The sequence below is a fragment of the Bos mutus genome, chromosome 22 (genome assembly GCF_027580195.1).
Source record: "Bos mutus isolate GX-2022 chromosome 22, NWIPB_WYAK_1.1, whole genome shotgun sequence".
Classification (NCBI taxonomy): Eukaryota; Metazoa; Chordata; class Mammalia; order Artiodactyla; family Bovidae; genus Bos; species Bos mutus.
This window is the reverse complement of record NC_091638.1, coordinates 48,745,605-48,767,260: the sequence shown is the minus strand read 5'-3', so window position 1 is coordinate 48,767,260 and position 21,656 is coordinate 48,745,605. Positions and strand designations below refer to the sequence as shown.

Here is a 21,656-nt window from a genome sequence, read left to right as displayed (position 1 = left end):
TCCTCTTCCGTAATTTGGACTCCGGACGCCGGCGCGCTCGCGCGAGAGGGCGGGGCAAGAGGAAGGGGCGGGGCTGGAGCCCAGGTGGAGCGAGAAGGGGCGGGGCGGGTGCGTGACCGTTAGCGGTCCGGGTACGCCACAACGGTCAGCGTCGCGGTGGTCCCCGCGGCCTCAGTCTCCCTGGGTCGCAGTCCGCATGACTCGGCCCCCGTTTGCACGCTCACCCCCTTCGCCGGCGCAGTCACCGCGCGGGGCGGCGGCCCGTGAGGTAGCTACCACGGCTTGTGACAACGAATAAAGCTCCGGGACAGCAGCGCCCTCGGCGAGAGCTGGACGGGCGGCCCCAGCCGAGAGCGGCGGCCCCTGTGCTACCGTGAGGAGCGACCGGCGGAGGCGACCTCCGGCCCGGCCCCGCACCAGCCGCCCGGCAGGCGCGACATGAGCCTGGTCTGGCATCCGCGGGATGCTCCTTGAGCACCATCTCCGGCTGTTACCTCCGGGGGACGGTTGTGGCCACACCTACAGTATTTTCCAATAAATCATTGTTTATTCTTGCAGCGGCGGCGCCGAACACGCTTCTTTAGTTTTAATTTTTTCAACAAGTTTTATGCAGCACTTATCCAGCGAAACAACTTGATAACCGGTTCAAGGGAGCATCCGCTTGGTTAGGAAACCTCGAACTGAGCAGCTTGTGGAAGCCAACGTTTGCAACGTCCTCCTCACATGCTTTAAAGACCGTTGCGTCTTCCTGTAACTACCAGTGTGCACAGAATCTAACTCAAGGAACGTCTTGGTCCAGCGATGCAAACAACTGAAGTTCTAAGGTTTTATTTCTATTGCTAGATGATCTGGATTCCCCCAATAACTTGGAACTGTTCTGTAGCCTGCTAACGTGGATCCCCTAGTCATGCCCTTCTTTTTCAGCCTGTCCAAGTGCTTTTGTTAAATAAGCCACCAAATGTCATTATCAATGCAGGTGCAACTCATGGGTTAGAAGAGATGGAGCCTTAGATTTCTGAACAACTAGTTGCCTGAGTAGTTACCTTCATACAGTCCCTGAAGATATTTATGCTCTCCAGCTATATGCTCTGAGGATGTGGGTGCTGGAGTGTGTGTCCCTGGACTGACCTAATTCACTCAACGCTCCTAAGAAATGCTGTCCTCTCCACTGACTTGACACTGTGCTTCCTTCATAGGAGTGGGTTTTATTTCTTTTGTCCCCCTTCCCATTCAGGAATTTCCCCCCTAACCAATGAAAACTCTGAATTTGTAGTCAGCTGACATTAGTCAGGGAAGGAGTGGCAGGGTGTCTTCTCCATTTTGGGGCCTTTTAATCTTGGCTCAGATCTAGAGGAAGGTTGAGAACAGGCCAGACCTCAGTGACCATCTGAGCCTGGTGAAAAGAAGTGATAGGAGCCAAAGGGTGGTTTGTCAGGGTTATATCTTGTCTCTCACTAGAGGGAGTTCTCGCTTTAGGCAGCCAGAATCCCACAGGCTTCTTTTCCTAGGAAAGAGCTACCTAACCTAGCTTTTCCTGCGTAGAATTAAGGAGCTTGTACTTGGGGGCAAAAGGAGGTGTTAGGAGTGCTACCTTGTATATTTAGTAGACATAAAACGAAGAACCAGTTAGCCAGTTCAAATAGTATCTCCCAAGTTCTCACACTGCTGTGGTATATCAGTAATTCTGATCCTATGCAGGTGCCCCTCTGTGACCTCTCTGTACCTGTTTCCTCACCTTGAATATAGGGATAAAATGGTACCTATTTCCAGGGGGGTTTGCAAGTTAAATGTGAAATGCCCAGAACAGTTCTGGATACAGTTAGTAATTATTGGCTATTACTGGCATTGACACTGGGTGGGTCCCTTTTTTTCTGTTACATGGATGGGGAGGTAAAGTGCACTGTTGCTTTGACCTTATGGAACTTAATTAATGTAGATTTAATAGCTGACTTGTTTATATTTATAGCTGGAAGAGCCTGTATTGTCCTCATTATAGTACAGAAGAGTTCAAGATAGGAGAGAGAGAGGCAGCAGCGAATGAAGTCTATAAAAGAAAAGAAGAAGGAATATCAAAGATTGAGGTGGAGTAGGCGACTTAACAGAGTTTGGGAGAAATTGCCCGGTGGCCTGTAGTATATGCTTTACTTTCTGTCTCCTTTGCGTGGTCTTGGAGACTGGGGTTGGTTAGTGTGGAAGCACACACCAGTGGTCCCCTGGAAGCTGCCCCTAACCTATCTTCCCAGGGATGTCCCTACAGACAAAATCCTGGCTCTGGAGCCCTGCTGCCCAGGTTCATATCCTGGCTCTGCTGCTGCTGCTAAGTCGCTTCAGTCGTGTCCGACTCTGTGCGACCCTGTAGATGGCAGCCCACCAGGCTCCTCTGTCCCTGGGATTCTCCAGGCAAGAACACTGGAGTGACCCTGGCTCTGACACTTGCTAACTAGGTGACCTGGGACAAGTTACTTCATTTCTTTAGGCCTCAGTTCCTCATCTAGAAAATATACAATAATAGCACTCACTTTTTAGAGTATTCTGTCAATCCTTTGAGCTAATACATGTAAAGAGCCAGGAATATTGCCTAGCAATAAGAAATTCTTAATCGGTTTTAATATCATTTTATTAGGCTTTGTGAACATAGTACCACTTGAGATTCAGGGTAGGTGAAGGCAGAAACAGTAAAAGAATAAAAGGGGGTTTGTTCTTGCATCATTCAGTCCACACAGGCGATAGAGACACGCGGACAGAAAGATGACCGTGCTCTCACATAGTTCAAATAATTCAGTGAACATGGTGTGTGCTTTCAAAAATATGAAAAAGGAAGAAGAAAACTAATGTCTTAGCCATTAGCTATCTTGGTCCTTCATCAGGTCCGTGGTTTAACATTTTGAGGGAAATGTTACAAAAGGTGTCAATAGAATCCTCAAAGACTACTTGTATTTTTTCCATTTCTTGTGTAGAAGATCTGCCAAGACAAAGAGGGTAACCCAGAGGAAGTGTTCTTCAGGGCCTGGTAAGAAAGACAAGTGGTTCTGTTCAGCTGCTGCCTCCCAGCCTCAGCAAAGGCCGCCTGTAGAGGGCAGCAAACTTCTCACTGTCCGTTCTTCCCAGAATCGCTAAGATCCTGAACTCAGGGTCTGTAATTTTTAACTGTCACATCCAAAGGGCAAGGAACAAGTAAAGCCACTTGAGGCAAAAGTATATGAAGTGAGCAGTTGCAGCCAACTCCTTCAGATGTGGCTAAAATCATATAAAAGCCTAATTGATACCCAATACCACTTCAGCCCAACCTCTTCCTTGTTAAAATGATCCTCTTCCCAGTACTCTACTCCTCCTTGTACTTAGATGGTTATGTTCCCAAAATGAATTCCTAACATCCTTTTTGCAGTTTGCCGGCTATGCCTTCAAGAACCTGGGGATCCCGAAAAATTAGGGGAATTTCTTCAGAAGGACAATCTCAGTGTGCATTATTTCTGTCTTGTAAGTATAAGGCCCCCTTTGCTTTGAATGTCCTATGATTTTTTATATAGTCTGTGCTTTGTTTTTGCACCCAGCCTCAGATGCATTGCCATGTTGGCTTGTTTTTCTTAATGGCTATTTTCTTTTAAAATCTGATTTTTAAGAAGTAATATGTGTGCCTGATATAAAATCCTCTAACATTATAAAGTATGTACAATATAAAGTCTCTTCCCATTAACAGTGTTCTCAGTCCTTCTCCTTCTCCCCAGAAGCAAACAGTTCTTGCAGTTATTTTTTCCCTGGTATTCTCTTTTTCTTAAGTATAGTTTGTATGCTATGGAATGCACTCATTTCAAGTGTATAGTTTGATGATAAGCTCATATATCATGATACACTCATATATCATGGGGATAAAACGTATGTTTGCATGTAAACACTACCCTAATCAACATAAATACTTCTATCATGCCAGAAAGTTCCCTCCTACCCTTTCCAGTTAGTTCTCTCAAAGATAATCACTGTTTTGCTCAATAGACTACTTTTCTCTCTTCTCATAATTCATATAAATGAAACCATACAATCTGTACTCTTTCGAGTCTTGCTACTTTCATTCAACACAATGTTTTGAAAATGGACCCTTGTTGCATGGTTTGTTAGCCTGTGCCTTTTTATAGTGTAGTAGTCTTCTGTTGTATGAATATATTATAATTTGCTTTTTTATCCACCTGCTGATGAACATTTGAATGTTTCCATTTGGGGGTTTTATGAATAAAGCTGTTGTGAAAATTCATGTACAAATTTTTTTATGAAAACATGCTTTCACTTCTCTGGGACAAATGTCTAGGAGTGGAATTACTAACTATATGTTTAACTTCATGTGAAGTTGCCAAATCACTTTCCAAAGTGGTTGTACTAGTTTATACTGTCACTAGCAATTTATGAGATTTCTATTTGTCCAATATTCTTGTCCAAAATTTATATTGTTAGTCTTTTTAATTTTACCATTCTAGTAGGTATGTTTTGGTATCTCATTGTGGTTTTAATTTACATTTTTCTGGTGACCTAAAGTGTTGAGTTTCTTTTTGTGTGCTTATTGGGTATTTACATATTTTCTTTTGTGAAGTGTCTGTACAAATATTTTGTCCATTTAAAAAGTCTAGTTGTCTGGAGACTTGGGTTCAATCCCTGGTCAGGCAAAAAAAGAAGTTGTTTTGTCTTATTGAGTTATAAGAGCTCTTTATACATTCTGGCTACAAATCCTTTTTCTGATATGTGTATTCTCCCAGTCTATGATTTGCCTTTTTTATTTTTTTCAAGTGAGTTGGTTTAATTACAGGTGGTACAGAATTCAGGATAGAACAAAGAACACATTTTGGCAGGATTTTGGGCTGGGTTTATGTGAACTTCATAGCTAAGGTAGAAATGACTGCTGCTGCTGCTGCTAAGTTGCTTCAGTCGTGTCCGACTCTGTGCAACCCCATAGACGGCAGCCCACCAGGCTCCTCCATCCCTGGGATTCTCCAGGCAAGAACACTGGAGTGGCTTGCCATTTCCTTCTCCAATGCATGAAAGTGAAATGTGAAAGTGAAGTTGCTCAGTCGTGTCCGACTCTTCACGACCCCATGGACTGCAGCCTACCAGGCTCCTCCATCCATGGGATTTTCCAGGCAAGAGTACTGGAGTGGGGTGCCATCGCCTTCTCGGAGAATTAAAGTCAAGATAAGTCACTGTATATCTATTTTTTGTTTGTTTGTTTGTTTTTGTTTTTGCAAATTTTATTCTTAAGTTTACAATAGGTTTCAGGATAACACTGCATTCTAGGTATAGGTGGCAACAGATGTTACGGCAGGTAATCCAGATGTTGAAACACCTGGGATGGAATTAAGGCTCATCATTGCCTCAGGCACAAGGAACAACTTTTTGCCAGGTTTCTTAATTCTCCATGTGGCTAGGGGACCTTTCTTCCTGGCCTTTGCTTTTAGCTTCCCGAGTTTTTTCTGTTTTTCCTCTGTTTCTGTTGAATGCCTTGTCCTTGGCTTGCTTCTTGGGCTTCAGGGGCTTCTTCTGGCCACCTCTGAGGCCAACATCACACATGCCACCCCTTCCCCCTGCTTTAATGATATCTTTTGAAGGACAGAAGTTTTTAATTTTGATGAAGTCTAGTTTATCCGTTTTTCCTTTTATTGTTAGTGCTTGTTTGTGTGTCCCAGGAAATCTTTCCCTGCCCATTAAACTGCCTCAGTGTCTTTGTCAAAATCTGTTGACCACATGTCCGTGGATCTGCATGGTCTGTTTTCTGTCATTGATGTGTGTGTCAGTCCTTACCAATACCACACTGTTTTGATCATCTTTAAAGCATCTTGAAATTAAGTATTGTAAATTCTGTAGTCTTTTTCCAAGATTGCTTTGACAATCAGTATCACGTGCTTTCCTTTTCCGTGTACATTTTATATTTAGCTTGTCAACTTTTCTTGTTTAAAAAGGGCTTGTCATGTTAGTGATTGGTATTGCATTGAATTTATAGATCAATTTGGGAAAAATTGACAAGCCATATTGAATCTTCTAGTCCATGGACATGACATATTTCCCCATTAATTTGGGTCTTTAAAAATTTACCTCAGCAATGTTTTTTAGTGAAGAAGTCTTGCACGTATTTTGTTAAATGTATTTCTACATAGTTTGTGATTTTTATGCTATTATATAATGGTATTTTAAAATTTAATTTTCAAGGTTGCTGGTGTATAGAAATGCAATTTATTTTTAGTCTCTGATTTTATATCTGCAATCTTGTTAAATTCACTTATTCAGTAGATTTTATTTTTTTAATTTTTTGTGAATGCCCTTAGGATTTCCTGTGTACGCAATTATGGGCGCATAAAAGCAGTTCTACTTCTTTCTTTCCAATCTTTATGTCTTTTACTTCTTCTTCCTTTATTGTAATAGCTGGGACCTTCAGTGTTGAATAGAAGTTATTTGAGTGAGTATCTTGTCTTGTTCCTAACGTTAGAGGATAGCATCCAGGTTTTCATCATTAAACTATGATGTTAGCTGTAGGTTTTTCACCAGATTAGAGAAGCTCCCTTTTATTTCTAGTTTGTGGAGGGTATTATGAATATGTGCTGAATTTTGTCCAATGTTTTTTCTGTATCAAGATGATCGTGGTTTTTCTCATTTATTTGGTTAATGTGGTTTGTTACATTGATTGAATACTTTAATGTTAAACTAATCTTGCATCTCTGGCTCAAGTTCTGCCTGGTCATGGTATATAATCCTTTTTATATGGTGCTGGATTCAGTATTTTGTTTCATTTTTGTATCTATGCTCATGAGAAAGATTGGTCTGTGACTTTTCATTCTTGTAAGTCCTGTCTTGTTTTGGCGTCAGGTCTTGTTTAATTTCTGCCATAAGGGTGGTGTCATCTGCATATCTGAGGTTATTGATATTTCTCCTGGCAATCTTGATCCCAGCTTGTGTTTCTTCCAGCCCAGCATTTCTCATGATGTACTCTGCATAGAAGTTGAATAAACAGGGTGACAATATACAGCCTTGACGTACTCCTTTTCCTATTTGGAACTAGTCTGTTGTTCCATGTCCAGTTCTAACTGTTGCTTCCTGACCTGCATACCATCCTTATGGCAGAAAGTGAAGAGGAACTCCAAAGCCTCTTGATGAAGGTGAAAGTGGAGAGTGAAAAAGTTGGCTTAAAGCTCAACATTCAGAAAACAAAGATCATGGCATCCGGTCCCATCACTTCATGGGAAATAGATGGGGAAACAGTGGAAACAGTGTCAGATTTTATTTTTTGGGGCTCCAAAATCACTGCAGATGGTGACTGCAGCCATGAAATTAAGAAGCTTACTCCTTGGAAGGAATGTTATGACCAACCTAGATAGCATATTCAAAAGCAGAGACATTACTTTGCCAACAAAGGTCCATCTAGTCAAGCCTATGGTTTTTCCTGTGGTCATGTATGGATGTGAGAGTTGGACTGTGAAGAAGGCTGAGCGCCGAAGAATTGATGCTTTTGAACTGTAGTGTTGGAGAAGACTCTTGAGAGTCCCTTGGACTGCAAGGAGATCCAACCAGTCCATTCTAAAGGAGATCAGCCCTGGGATTTCTTTGGAAGGAATGATGCTAAAGCTGAAACTCCAGTACTTTGTCCACCTCATGCGAAGAGTTGACTCATTGGAAAAGACTCTGATGCTGGGAGGGATTGGGGGCAGGAGGAGAAGGGGACGACAGAGGATGAGATGGCTGGATGGCATCACTGACTCGATGGACATGAGTCTGAGTGAACTCCAGGAGTTGGTGATGGACAGGGAGGCCTGGCGTGCTGCGATTCATGGGGTTGCAAAGAGTTGGACATGACTGAGCGACTGATCTGATCTGATCTGATCTGATCTTGTTTAATTTCAATGCATTTTTCCACATATATATTTTCAACATAAAAATAAACATACACAGTGCTTTGTATTTTTTTAAGCTCATATATTTACAGAGATCTTTCCACTTAGAATATACTGATCTAGTTTTTTTTTCTTTTTAATAACTGGTTGGTATCCCATGGTACAGGTGTGCCAAAAAGTATTAAACTCCTATTAAAGGACATTTAGATTGTTTTTAATCTTTCACTATTGAATTTTCTATTTATAGAAATTACACAGTTCATTGTAGAAAATATTAATAACACTTAAAAGTATAGATAGAAATCACTCATATAGTCCTAAAGCCTTGAGTGAGTGTAAACATAAATATGTTTTAGGCCTAATTGGGCTATGATTCAAGTATCCTCAAGTCATCCAACCTTGTAGGCTCACTTTTGCTATTTTGCTATTGTTAAAATAACCTCGGTCCCCATTATATTACATGTAATTACTGTAAAGTCTAATACCCTTACAGTCTAATACTGTAAAGTCTAATATTTTTGGAAGCTTCTTGGGGTGGGGCTCAGGTGTGAAATTCTTCCGAAGTATGTACATGTCCACGGTTCTTGGGTACATAACAATTCAGCTTCTTTTTGTTTGATTTCCCATTCTAGACTCTGTTTTAGGGGCTTTTCAGAAACAAAAGGTCCTTTAAAGTATGTTTTCAAAGAAAAGTTAAATTCCTCTCCTTTCCCTATAAGCCAGAATGACTACAGTCGGGTGACTTTAAAGCCTCGTTTCCTTTTCTGTAAAAAATACACTCTGCGAAGAGTATTGATTCTGTACCAAGGGTCAGCACAGCAAGAGAGGGAGAGTGTGGGTTCTGGGGGCCCGGATGTGAACACCACTCGGCTGCCTCCTTGCTGTGTGACCCCAGCGAGGTCACTTAATGCATTGTGCCTCAGTGGCCTCTAAGATGAGGATCGCAGTGGCATCTGTATGACAGGTTTGTGAGCAGAAAATGAGTCACTGCATTAGGAGTGTTTCTCAAAGTGCTCAGCACACAAAAACAGTCCTCAATAAATGAAAGATGGCATAGCACAAAGGTGGATGAAAGCCCGGGTTCTGGAGTTCCGTGGTCTTGATCCAGTCAGATGATCTCTCTAGACTATAAAATGGGGATGATGATGTACCTACCTCTTAAGGTTGTTGCAAGGATTAAATAAGTTAATATTTGAAAAGCACTTAAGAGTCCCCAACGCCTGTGCTATGTAAACCTTTGTTAAATAAATTGTCCTGTGAATGCATATGTATCCCACCAAGCTCTATTTCTTGGCTGTCTTACCCTGTCATCCTCCTCACCCCACTGCACTGTCTCACTGATCATCAGTGTTGACAGCCTGGTTCTGCTGCCCTTCTAGATCCTATCTAGCAAGCTGCCTCAGAGGGGCCAATCCAACAGAGGTTTCCATGGATTCCTACCTGAAGACATCAGAAAGGAGGCAGCCCGGGCCTCTAGGAAGGTTAGAATCCCCTGAAACGGGGGCTTGGGGTAGGCCTCTTCTACTACTCCTCTCATCCCTGTTGCTGTTCTTTTCTGTAATTGGTAGTTTCAAAGTCAAGGACTCTTGAGTTTCCCACTAGTCTTTCTCTTAAGTTCCATCCTTCTCTAGGGTATAGTGTCCTAAGTCAGGTGAGGGAGCAACATCCTGAGAAAGCCAAAAAGAATGCAGTGCTGCTTGAAGCTCAGCTTTGGCATGCCTTAGAGCTTCTAGGTCACTGAGGAAGAGGAATGGCTGCTGTGTCAAAGAATTTCCGTTCCATAGGATGCTGTGCTACAGAGTGTTTTTCTGTCTGTCTGTCTTGGGGCCCTGAGTACTGCCTGGGCTCTCATTTGCAGATCTGCTTTGTGTGCAAGAGAAAGGGAGCTGCCATCAACTGCCAGAAGGACCAATGTGCCAGAAACTTCCATCTTCCTTGTGGCCTAGAAAGGGGTTGCCTTTCACAATTTTTTGGAGAGTACAAGTGAGTGATGAAGAGGGAAAGTTGAGCTGCCCTTTTGTAATTTGTTATTTAGCATCTGATGAAATCAGAGTCCAGTTCTCACGGGCCTATTTTGATTCACCAGAAAATCTGTCCCTCCATTTGATAATGAGAAACAGTGTCTTGACTTGGCGATTTCACAGATTTGCTTCTTGCTTCCCATCCCCTCCTTAAATTACAAACAGCTGGGGTTCTTAGACAGCTGCTCAGAACTAAGTGGGGCTTTCAGGAACAGGAGGCTGTGGAGCTTTGCTCAGTGGGAAAGCAGCTGTGAGAAGGCATGTGGCTGTTCCTCATCCTGCTCCTCCTCCTGCCCATGAGCTTGGAGGTTCACTGGAGACGGGCCAGAGTGGTTGATTGCTATTCCTCTTCCGGGCAGCTGGAAAACTGCATCATTTACAAACAAAAAACGAAGCCTATTTACTCTGCCACAGATCATTTTGTGGGGAACATCGCCCTACACAGAACATCCGACGCAGGAACGTGGGGGAGGAAAGCTGTATCTTGTGTTGTGAAGACTTATCCCAAATAAGTGTTGAAAACATCCAGAGCCCATGCTGTAGCCAAGCCATCTACCACCGGAAGTGCATACAGGTGGGGCTCTCTCTGCTCTGGGGACCATCCCAATGGCCCAGCTCTGAGCATCCTGGGAATGCTCAGGCAATCTCAGCGTCTGTGCGTTGTGCTGGAAGTCTGTATGCAGAACTGGTTCCAGAAGAAACTTAGCTGGGTCTCTGGTCATCCTTGACCTGCAGTACCTCATTCATTATTTAGACTGAACAAAATCCTCAGGATGGCTGGAGCAAATGAACTACTCCTAGAATGAGTCAAGTAGCTTCACAATCAGCTGTGGTTCCTGAGATTGAAGGACAGGGAAACGTGTATCCACAGTACCTGACCCCAGCCAGGTTGCCCACTGCCAGACCCCATGGCTGAAGATGACACCTGAGGCACTCCTGGGTGCTCTCTTGAGCTTTTGGTCCCTGGTCTGACCCCTGGGTTTGCAGCCCTCGCCCTAACCTCTCTTAGCAGTATCCTCTGTAAAATGAGGGTAAGGGTGGAAAGAATGTGATCAAAGAGAGTGTTTTTATAAGCACAAAGTTTTTCCATGTTTATCTTACAGAAATATGCTCACACATCAGCAAAACATTTCTTCAAATGTCCACAGTGCAACAATCGAGAAGAGTTTCCTCAAGAAATGCTAAGAATGGGAATTCATATTCCAGACAGGTAGTGGAAACTTGACCACAGGAATTGAGCCAGGGAGTGGGTTGCCTAGGTTTCTAGAAAGGAGGTGAGTGTAAGGATAGTTCAGAGAATGAGGAAGTAGCAGAAGCATTGATACACAGTGAAAAGGGAAGGGTGGTGGGAGAGCTTTTCGATTATAAAAAGGAATGGAGCGGGGAGGAAAGTAGGGGTGGTGTGCATGTTTCCCAAAAAAGGTGCTCTGGGGAACAGGATTCGTTGAGTTCTTGAATTCCAGTGTGGAGCTAAGGAACCCCTGTGTTCCACTCATCTGCGTCAACCCTCTCCCACTGCCAGACCACTTGCCCCGCCTTGTTGAAGCATTTGGGCAGCCTGTTGAACTCTTGCTGTACTAGCTTGAGTTCTTGCTAGTTCTTCCAGGGTGAACAAAGGTTTTACCAACCAATTGTACGTCCCTTACTCACTGTTTCTTCTCCCACTGCAGAGATGCTGCCTGGGAACTCGAGCCAGGGGCTTTCTCAGAGTTGTATCAGCGCTATCAGCATTGTGATGCCCCCATCTGTCTGTATGAACGAGGCAGAGACAGCTCTGAGGAAGAAGGGTAGGGAAAAGTTCCTGACTAGAAAGATCTCTCATCAGGGCGATCTTAGGGCTTGGCACAGTTTTCAGGCACAAGAAATTTACCTTTGTCTGCAGATCTCAGGGCAAACACAGCTGCTAAGTCCCATCCTGGAGCAGCTCAGGACTCACTCATGCACAAGTGAACAGGTCTCTCTGCTGGGTCTGCTCTCCTTGTGCCCCACGGAGAGACACTCAGGGCCATTCCTTCCCAGTCTACCTTGTGCGTGGCTGTGCCTGACCACAGGCCCCGGGATCAGCACTCAGGCACCCCTCCGTCTTGAGTAGAATGTGTAGTGAAAGATTCCTAGGAAGACCTCAGCAAGGGCCTGAACTGCAGCGAACATCCCGAGAGTGGTTCTGAGTGTTCCCTTTGTCCCACCACCCTCCCTTGGCTCTTCCTGTAGGAAGTGGCGCCTCATTCTGTGCGCTACATGCGGATCCCATGGAACCCATAGGAACTGCTCCTCTCTCAGATCCAACTGTAAGAAATGGGAGTGCATGGAGTGTGCGCCTGCTGCCAAAGTCATAGGTGGGACTAGAGGGATGATCTGGTCTTGGTGAGGGTGGTGAGGGAGGGCTGGGACTCGTGGTGGCGGTGGAGGTGGGGGGTCAGGGGGACTCACAGTGCCTGGTAAAGGAGGAGGGTGTGCTATCAGGTGGGGACTTTTACTTGGTACTTTAATTTGGGAAGAAAAGTGGCTAGGGAGGGGCATAAAGACCTGTGCCTGGGAGGGAAACAGAGGATCGAGTTGGCCTCTCCCAACTTTCTTTCACCAGAGTACACACTTGAAAACTCAGGTGACATCCCCTGTTGCAGCAGCACCTTCCTCTCCAGGGGACATTTCTACAGAGACACCGGGCTGGAAGAGAATCCGGGCCCTTCTTGGACCAACTGGCCAGGATCTTCCTTATTAGAAAACCCAGAGTCCTCTGGTCCCAGGAGGAGCCAATCCTGGGGATCTAAGGGTGTCACAATCTCTAAGAGCTGCAAAAAATCCGAGTAACATTTTCTGAGTAGTTTCTGCCAAACACATTTGGGTACAGAGCTGTGCTCCTCCATCAGGTTTGGAGGAGGGAGCACTTTGGGATTGGGAGACAAGGAAAGGGGCCAGCAGGTAGTCTCTTAACCAAGGAAAGAGAAGTCCTAAGGAACGCTAGTTCAGAGCAGTCCTGATGCTAATCACAGAACGAGTTTGTAGAGAGAGCGCCTCTGCTCTTCCTGTCTGATCCCCAGAGGGCCTTTTATACTCTTTTCTTCCACCAAGATTCTTCCACCTTGATCTAGTTCTCCTATACTTCTTTCTTCACCTGCGTTTGTTATTATGCAAATAAAGGTTTTCTCTCCATTGGTGTCTCCTTATACATTCACTCTGGAATTTATCTAGCATACTAAGGGATCTACAAAACTCAGTAAATTAAATGGAGAGCTTTCAACTTAGACCTGTTGCTTTGGAGGGAAGTATTTTGCAGGTAAATGGACTTTACAGGGACAGATTTCATCATTGTGCAAATAAACACAAGATCTCATCAGGAAGGGGAGCAGCAAAGGAGTCCACCCTGGACTGAGAATAGGCCACCACTGCAAAGCTTGGGGCCCTGGACTCAGACAGGCCATGTGGGGCAGAAGGGCTCCCCTCACTCCAGGCGGCTTGGTCATCAGCATACCTCCCAGCAAGAGTGAAGACACAGCTCCAGTCAAACCCTCCTACCTGGTGGCTTGAGTATTTCCAGCTCAGGTAAGGGGGCCATGCTAGACATTAGGCAAGGCAGCTAGGATAGAAATTTGGCAGAAGGTCTTGAGAGAAACAGAACATTTGTTTTAATGCTTTTGTGGGTTTTGGATTAGTGGGGGAAACTCTGGACCATTGCCAGATATTGAGTTGGCAGGGTTTCACCAAGGTGAAACTGGAGAAGGCAATGGCAACCCACTCCAGTACTCTTGCCTGGCAAATCCCATGGATGGAGGAGCCTGGTAGACTGCAGTCCATGGGGTTGTTTAGAGTCGGACATGACTGAGCGGCTTCACTTTCACTTTTCACGTTCATGCATTGGAGAAGGAAATGGCAACCCACTCCAGTGTTCTTGCCTGGAGAACCCCAGGGACGGGGGAGCCTGGTGGGCCGCCGTCTCTGGGGTCACACAGAGTTGGACATGACTGAAGCGACGCAGCAGCAGCTAAGCTAAGTCGCGTCAGTTGTGTCTGACTCTGTGTGACCCCAGAGACGGCGGCCCACCAGGCTCCCCCGTCCCTGGGGTTCTCCAGGCAAGAACACTGGAGTGGGTTGCCATTTCCTTCTCCAATGCATGAACGTGAAAAGTGAAAGTGAAGCCGCTCAGTCATGTCCGACTCTAAACAACCCCATGGACTGCAGTCTACCAGGCTCCTCCATCCATGGGATTTGCCAGGCAAGAGTACTGGAGTGGGGTTGGTTCAAATGTTGCTGACCCCTGAAGACTTACACCTGAAGGTGTACAGTGATTCAGATTTGACCAGATTCACTTGGAATCCCAAAGGGGCAGTTGGGGACAAAGTAAATGCTTTAAAAAAGTCAAAGCATACTAAAAGGACTATAGTGAAAATTGCTTTTTGGACTCATCCTTCCCTACCCCCAGTATTATTCCCTAAAGACAACTACTTTCCACTTTTTTAGCCATTTCTTAATATATTAATCGTAGGACATTTTTTACTTCCTATACGTTCCATAAAGACCTAGCACCTTTAAAACCTTCCCATTTTCATTCCCTCCGTCTTTTATAATTACATCACAATTTCTGTTAAATTAACCTTCAGTGTTTACGTTACTATGGCTATGTAATTGCTCTTTACTACTGAGTCAAGGGGTGTACTATGTTTATTTTTCCTCTCCTGTACATTTTTTTTTCCTTTAAACAAATTTTTTTTTTTTTTTGCTATTTCAGTCAGTTCAGTTCAGTTGCTCAGTCATGTCCGACTCTTTGCGACCCCATGAATCGCAGCACGCCAGGCCTCTCTATCCATCACCAACTCCCGGAGTTCACCCAAACTCATGTGCATCGATTCGGTGATGACATCCAGCCGTCTCATCTTCTGTCATCCCCTTCTCCTGCCCCCAATCCTTCCCAGCATCAGGGTCTTTTCCAATGATTCAATTCTTTGCATGCTATTTACCCATAGCTAATTCTTCCCATATATTCCACATGATCAATTGCCTGCAATTACAGTTTTCCTTGTAGGCTGAACATCAGATGGCTATGCACTGATTTTCTGGAAGACCTGCCTCCTAGAGCCTGCTCCTTCTGAGCTTGCTGCTCCTTGGGCCTTCTCACAGCTCACCCATGACTGCCTTTTTTCATTTTCTCTCCCACAAATTAGGGGACTCAGTGCTGTGGTTCCTAATCTGGACATCCAAGGACACTTTGTTAGCGCTCTGCAAGTGACAAGAGAGGTTTCAAGTTATATTTTAAACAGTATTTTACCTATCCTAAAGATTTAACTCTTGCAGCAATAATTCACAACTGAAAGATACTTCCAAAATTAAGACATTAGTTTCTTACAGAGCTTATATATTTTGGGTCATCAGGCATATTCTCAGACATCTGGGGTAATATCTTTTCCTTTAAAAAAAAGAGTCCATTTCTGTACTACTCAAGTGTGAGAAATACCACTGTAACTGAAAATAATGGCCCTCTATCAGCACCCTCTAAACTCCTGCTGCAGTGGGCGGCAGGTGGAGCTCACAGTGGGAGTGGGGAGATGGGGTGCGTTTTGTCACCCAGACATTCAGTTGTCCGATTTCTGTGTGCAGTTGGTGCCTATCAGAACAGTGCACATGTGTGCACACACCCTTATTAACTTTATCACAGTGTGTATGCCCTTACTCTTCATTGATGTTAATAGCTAACCCCATTTTTGTGAGCTAGAAAGTCCAACTTTGACGTCCTCTTCATCTGGGCCTAATCAGCCAGTCTCAAATAACTGGGCTTTTGCCTTAAACTTTTAACTTGGGATAGTTTTCAAAGATTTAAAGAAAAATTGTGAAGATACTGCAGAGTCCCCACATACCCCAAGCCCAGTTTCCCCCCATTAATGTCTGGCAGCAATACGGTACATTTGTGACAATTAATGAACCAATACTGATACATTACTATTATTGAACCAATACTGATACATTACTATTAACCAAATAAAGCTCATATTTTATTCAGATTTCCTTAGTTTTTACCTAATGTCTTTTTTCTATTCTAGCCACCCATCCAGGATACCACATTGCAATGAGTCATCCTGAGTCTTTAGCTCTCTTGGCTCTAACAGTTTGTCAGATTTTCCTGGTTTTTTATGACCTTGACAGTTTTGAGGAGTATGGTCAGGTGTTTTGTTGAGGACCACTCAATTTGGATTTGTCTGATGTTTCTCTTATGATTAGGGCTTCCCCGATGGCTCAGCGGTAAAGAATCTGCCTGCAATGTAGGAAACGCAGGATATGTGGGTTCTATCCCTGGATTAGGAAGATCCCCTGGAGTAGGAAGTGGCAACCCACTACAGTATTCTTGACAGAAAAATCCCACGGACAGAGGAGTCTGGCAGGCTACAGTCCAAAGGGTCTCAAAGCGTTGGACACACTGAGCGACTGGAGCACACACACACACTCGTGGGTTTGAGGGAGGAAGACCACACAGGTAAAGTGCCATTTTTATCACATCAAATTGAAGTTATGTATGATCAGTGTAACTTATCCTTCTTGACCTTCGTCTTGGTCAGCTGGCCAAATTAGCGTTTGTCGAGTTTTTCCAGAAAGAGAAAAATTACTCCCTTTCCCCCTTTCATACACTACATTTTGGAAAGAAGCCACTCTGTGCAGCCCACAATTAATGAGTGGGGATTTATGTCCCCTCCTTCTTTAAGGACTGAGTATCTACATATATTGTCTGGAGTCTTTCTGCATGGGAGATTTACCTGTCCTCTCCCACTTACTTATTTGCTCAATCATTTATATCAGTATGGACTCATGGATACGTATATTACACTTTGGGTTATAATCCAGGTCTACTTATTCTGTTGGTTCTGCTTATTCAGGTGGTTCTAGCTTGGGCCACTGGGACTCCTGTGTCCTTTTCACATACTGCCATTATTGTGTTCCCTTTGGGTTTTGGTTTGTTCTGAGCACTTCTTTACTTTTTGGCCCTACAAGAGAGCCCAGACTCATCTGCATTATTTATTTCTTTCTGGCTGGGCTGGTCTTTGTTGTGGCATACAGGCTATCTCTAGTTGAGGCAAGTGGGGGCCACCCTGTTGTCGCAGTACGTGGGCTTCTCAATGTGGTGGCTTCTCTCGTTGTGGAGCACAGCCTCTCGGCACTCGAGATTCAGCGGTTGTGGCGCACCGGCTTAGTTGTCCCACAGCATGTGGGATCCTCCTGGACCAGGGATTATAGCCACGTCCCCTGCATTGGCAGGGGATTCTTAACCACTGGACCACCAGGGAAGTCCCTCGTCTTGAATATTTTAAATACTTGTTTCCATAAATGGTGTATCTGAGAGAATTACTGTTTTATAACTTAGGACCTAAAACAAATAGCTCACTTGGGGAGAATAGGAATAGACATCAAATAAAATCTCCCCAGGGCCCCTGCTCCCCTTGCTCTAATTCTTACCTCTGTGGGGACCATGAACTAGGGCCAGAAACTTCAGAATCTCCTTCCGTTTCCTTTTCTGCTCAACCACGCTCTTTCTTGTCCATTTGAATTTTTTACATGTTTGCCTTCCTCTCTATCCCACGGCCAATGCTCAGCTCAGACCCTTGTGCCTCACAGGACGACAGCAAAAGCCTTCTCTCTGTATGGTTTCCTACATCCTCTTGCTTTGCCGACATATCTATCCTTTTCCCTTCTGGTAATTGCCATGAAACATCTGCTAGCTCTTCTTTACTTAGGATGGCCCCCACTGAGATGGACATCTAGGGTCTTTCATGGGCACTCTGCCATGGCTACCCTGGCATAATGGGCCCTGAACATGAGGCTTAGAGTCTAGAGAGCCATAACCTCTATCATTAGCCTGATGAACCCGGTATAAGGGCCACTTCTTCATGCCTAGGCACTCCCTCTGAGCTCTGCTTGTACCCCTATGATAGCCTGTGCTGTTCTCCATCTGGTCCCATAATTGTCTCTTCCTCTAGATTGGAAGCCCCTGATAGGAAGGGACCTGTCTATCTTATTAACCTTTCTCCCCCTCATGGTGTCTGGCTTGGTACCCCACATTCAGAGTCAGTTTGCTGTCACCTGGATTATTTATTGGATGTGCTCAAATCCTGCATTTATCAGGCTGTTGTTTAACTGTCAAACACCAGAGGGCACTGGGAGCACGTTGAGGAAGAAGATTCTAACCCTTTACACATGGAAGGTTGAGAAAGGTTTAGGGAAGCTTCCTTCTATTTTAGGATTGCACAGGACTTACTGCTATTCAGGTGTTCTGAACACATCCATTCAAGTTTATTCATGAGCTGTGCCCCTGTTATATTTAGAGATTAGTATAGACATGACAATAACTTCTAAGTTACTAATGACACTTAGTATCATAGGTCAGGTCCTTAGATAGGACTGCCTTCCAGATCTCTCTAGACCCAAAATGATCTTCCTAACCACAGCTGCCCTCCTCTTACCCCTAAAAATGGGATCTCCCAATTCCAAGGGGATTGAGTAATACGGTTCTTTTCCTCTTCTGCCTTACCCTCCTGCTGCGTGTACACACACACACACACACTCTGACATCAGGGTCTTTGGTTTGTGGTTCAAAGGCTCTGACTTCCTGTGGACAGAGCAGGAGGTTGTTATGAGAAACAGCACCCCCATTGGCCCTGATCCCAGGGACATAGCATCAGCCCCCTGTGTGCTCCCAGACTGCCTGCAGGTGAGTTGTAGCATCACAGGGTCCCTGATGTGAGAAGGCTCCCTTACAGACCAAGCCAGGGAGCCCCATTGCAGAGGGGGTGGCTATTTGCAAGGGTCTTGTGCATTTTTTCCAAAAAGCAGAATGGCAATTGCAGGCCATAAACCAAAGAGTTGATGTTTTTCAGAAAATAATCTCACTTTTCCCTGGCAAACCACCTCCAGCCCCCTGACATCCCTGAGTTCATGGCCTCAGTAGAGGGAGTGAAGCTGAGGAGCTCCTCCCCCGGTCTTGGGTGTAAACTCACTCCTGGAGCCTGTCCTGAAGTGCACCTCTGATAAACAGGAAGGCGTGTGCGCCATCAGTGTCAGTCCCTCACAGAGCATCTGAGACCTGTCTGGGCCATCAAAGCCATCCCCAGCCCCCAGGAGCATTCTGGAGGGGACCCTAGCCTCACCAGAAACAATTCCCCATTGTGTCCCCCTACTTGAAAATGGTAGATTTGTAAACAGGCCCTTACGTTTGGGCAGATCCTGCTCTGGCTTTGTGCTAGCGTGTTGTTTTTTCTTCCCTGAACAATGTCCTTTCCAGTAGGGCCAGCCGTTCACACCATTGTCTGAGACCCTTGGACTGCAGGAAACAGCACCAGATTCTTATCAGCTGCGGGGGCAGGCAGAGTGAACAGATGAGCTCATGCCCATAAAGCGAGCTGCTGGTCTGCCACATCATTCTTCCATACCTTTATCTGTGAGAACGGAGCCCCCGTTGGCCCCCAAAGTGGGAAATCTGGGCTTTAAGTCTCTGTCTCCTCCATTTGATGGCAGACACCTGGACTCTGCTCTGGGCCCCTTGCTTCACTTTGGAATCCTCTCCTGCCTGCAGCTGTCCCCTTGCCCTGGTCTTCCTTCTCTGCCCAGTGGGATGTTCTTGGCAGTGAAATACGCCCTTGGGATGGGTTAGGTGCACTCCAGTCATCTTCCTCTGTAGGGGACAGGAATTAAGACTGGTCTCCTAAGCTGTCCTCAGCAGAGTTCCTGAGTACAAGCTACTAGTTGACTGCTGGAGGCCCAGTGTGAGCATGAGGGTGGGCATCCCTTGCAAGGCCTCCCTGGAGACTGCAGCATTTCCCATCCCCAGTGGAAAATGATTTTTTTTTTTTTAATAGGCTACATTGAGGAACCAGAAGTTTCCTTAATGAAAATCCAGCAGGGAAAGTGAAAGGCTCCATTAGGACACGGCCTCTAAGGAAGTGGGGGGCCAGCAGTGGTACCCACACAAAGGCGGGCTGGGGCTGAGCAGTGGGAAGTGGGCACGGGGCCACTTTCTTCATCTCCTGTGCACCAGGAGGGTGGGTGAGTCCGGAAGAGAAGCCAGGGTGGAGGCCTAACAATCCTTGAGCTCCTTATCAGGTATTATATCTAAACCTAGCCCCACCCATTCATTCTCTCTGCACACCAGGGCCAATTTTGTAATCTCAGATATCCCCCCGGGGATTTGATCTTGCTGTGTGTTGAACTTTCTCCTCGCGAGAGCCCTTTCAGGCTGGGACTTGAGTGAGGTTGGGGTAGATCCTTAACTGGGGTGAAAACTGGTCTATTCTTGAGCAGCTGTCTGCTACTTGTAAGAAGATGTGGCTGATGGGAGACACCTCAGTTTGGTGGACTGCAGAGCCCTGTGAGACTCACCTCACTCCAACCACATCCCGGGTCCTTGCCAGCCCACAGAGAGGAAAACCTGGCAGGAGCCAGACCTGCCTCCTGAGGGCTGCTGCCTGCCTGCTCCTATAGTCGGGGGATTCTAGGGGTGTCTGAGACTGGACCCTGGCTTAGCAAAGAAGCCATTTGAGAAAGTGAAAAGGACTGTCTTCCTCCCTCATCCTGCCCCCGCTCTGCCCCTTACCCTTGCTTAGAAACCTAGTCTTGTGGACTACAGGACAGCCACAAGCTTGGAGTGAACCCTAACCCTCCGCAGAGGACCATGCCAGACACAAGAGGAGCAGGAAGTGGGCTGGGGAGGCGGGCTGGGTGTGAGAGGACAGAAGCCAGAGGCAGGGCAGAGTCCAGGTCCCAGGAACACCAGACCGGCGGCGTGGCAGCATGGGGTGTCAGGTCCTGCTGTGGTGCTGGCTATGGGAAACCAAGATGTGTCTATTCCATCTGGGAAGTCAGGGCCTCCAGAGCTTAGAGGCTTAGAAGGCAGAGATTAATTAATTAATCTCACATGTAAAGGGAGGGAATTAATCTAACCAGCATTTCCCCCAAAATATGCTCTTCAGAACATTAGAAACATGAAATGGCAGCTGCTCCATGGGGAAAGAAAGGCAGGGGTGGGGGGCTAGAGGACCACATGTTTTGGAAGGTCATATAGCACAGAGTAGACATGCTAGTTAATGAGGAATCATCGTGGGTTCCTCAGGAGCTTCACAGGGCAAGCAAGCAGGCAGTGCACAGCTCTGTGGGGCTAAGGGGACAGAAATCCTGTGTTTATCTGACTTGTCAAGGATCTCATGATACAGTTGTTCCAAAGGACACCATTTTGGACGTCATTTGACTAACCTCTTTCTCGAAGCCCCTTTCCAGCTCTAGACCTGTTTGAGAAATCATAAAACAGGCCCAAAGACCAGGGGACATATAAGACAGAGGAAAAATCTGGGAGCAGAAGATAGAGTGAAATTCCTGTGGCAGGAAATAGGGCTCCAGATGGGGGGATGGGGGGTGGGGTGGTGAGGGGCCGAGGGAAGTCCAGGCCCAGGGGGTCTTCAGGGAATGAATGGTGGTGATGTGGGAGCAGAGACACCATGCATCCCAGGGGAGAGGGGGGCTCCCTCCCTATTCACACACCCACCCAGCCCAGCAGTCCACAACACACGGTGCTCTGATGAGGCTTCTCAGATGGTGGTGGTGGCCTCACTTTCTGTGAGGCCTGGGTGCTTGTGCACGGGCCAGGGGGCAAAAGCAGGGGTCCTGCTCCACGGCCGGGGTTGCAAGATGGGACTAATGACTGATGACTGTTAAGCCTACTAGTCCATAGCATGGGTTGAAGGGCCCATCCAAGCAAGAGGCTGGGCTCTGTGGTGACTTGGGGTGATGTCTTTCCCATTTCTAA

The 21,656-nt window shown here is 45.8% G+C and overlaps 1 protein-coding gene across 5 annotated transcripts; it reads left to right on the top strand.

Annotated features, from left to right (window-relative positions):
- Nucleotides 1–131: 131 nt before the first annotated feature.
- PHF7 (PHD finger protein 7) lies at nucleotides 132–13,024 on the top strand. Of its 5 annotated transcripts, XM_005898096.3 has the most exons (11): nucleotides 132–824; nucleotides 1,967–2,081; nucleotides 2,958–3,010; nucleotides 3,386–3,477; nucleotides 9,242–9,343; nucleotides 9,721–9,845; nucleotides 10,298–10,457; nucleotides 10,987–11,093; nucleotides 11,554–11,670; nucleotides 12,095–12,219; nucleotides 12,468–13,024. In XM_005898096.3, exons 2-11 carry the CDS (start codon nucleotides 2,038–2,040, stop codon nucleotides 12,692–12,694), a joined length of 1,152 nt encoding a protein of 383 aa, XP_005898158.1. In that variant the 5' UTR covers nucleotides 132–824; nucleotides 1,967–2,037; the 3' UTR covers nucleotides 12,695–13,024. The 5 variants fall into 5 exon arrangements, 3 of the variants coding, with proteins under 3 accessions (XP_005898158.1, XP_070215462.1, XP_070215463.1); XM_070359361.1 differs by lacking the exon at nucleotides 1,967–2,081; XM_070359362.1 differs by lacking the exon at nucleotides 9,242–9,343 and having other exon boundaries at nucleotides 132–2,081.
- The last annotated feature ends 8,632 nt before the right edge of the window (nucleotides 13,025–21,656 follow it).

Coding starts and splice junctions, on each gene's coding strand:
- PHF7 (XM_005898096.3), top strand. CDS start 2,038: ATGAAGTCTATAAAAGAAAAGAAGAAGGAATATCAAAGATTGAG. Junction 2,082..2,957: donor AAGGAATATCAAAGATTGAG/GTGGAGTAGGCG, acceptor TTTCTTGTGTAG/AAGATCTGCCAAGACAAAGA. Junction 12,220..12,467: donor GCCTGCTGCCAAAGTCATAG/GTGGGACTAGAG, acceptor TTCTTTCACCAG/AGTACACACTTGAAAACTCA.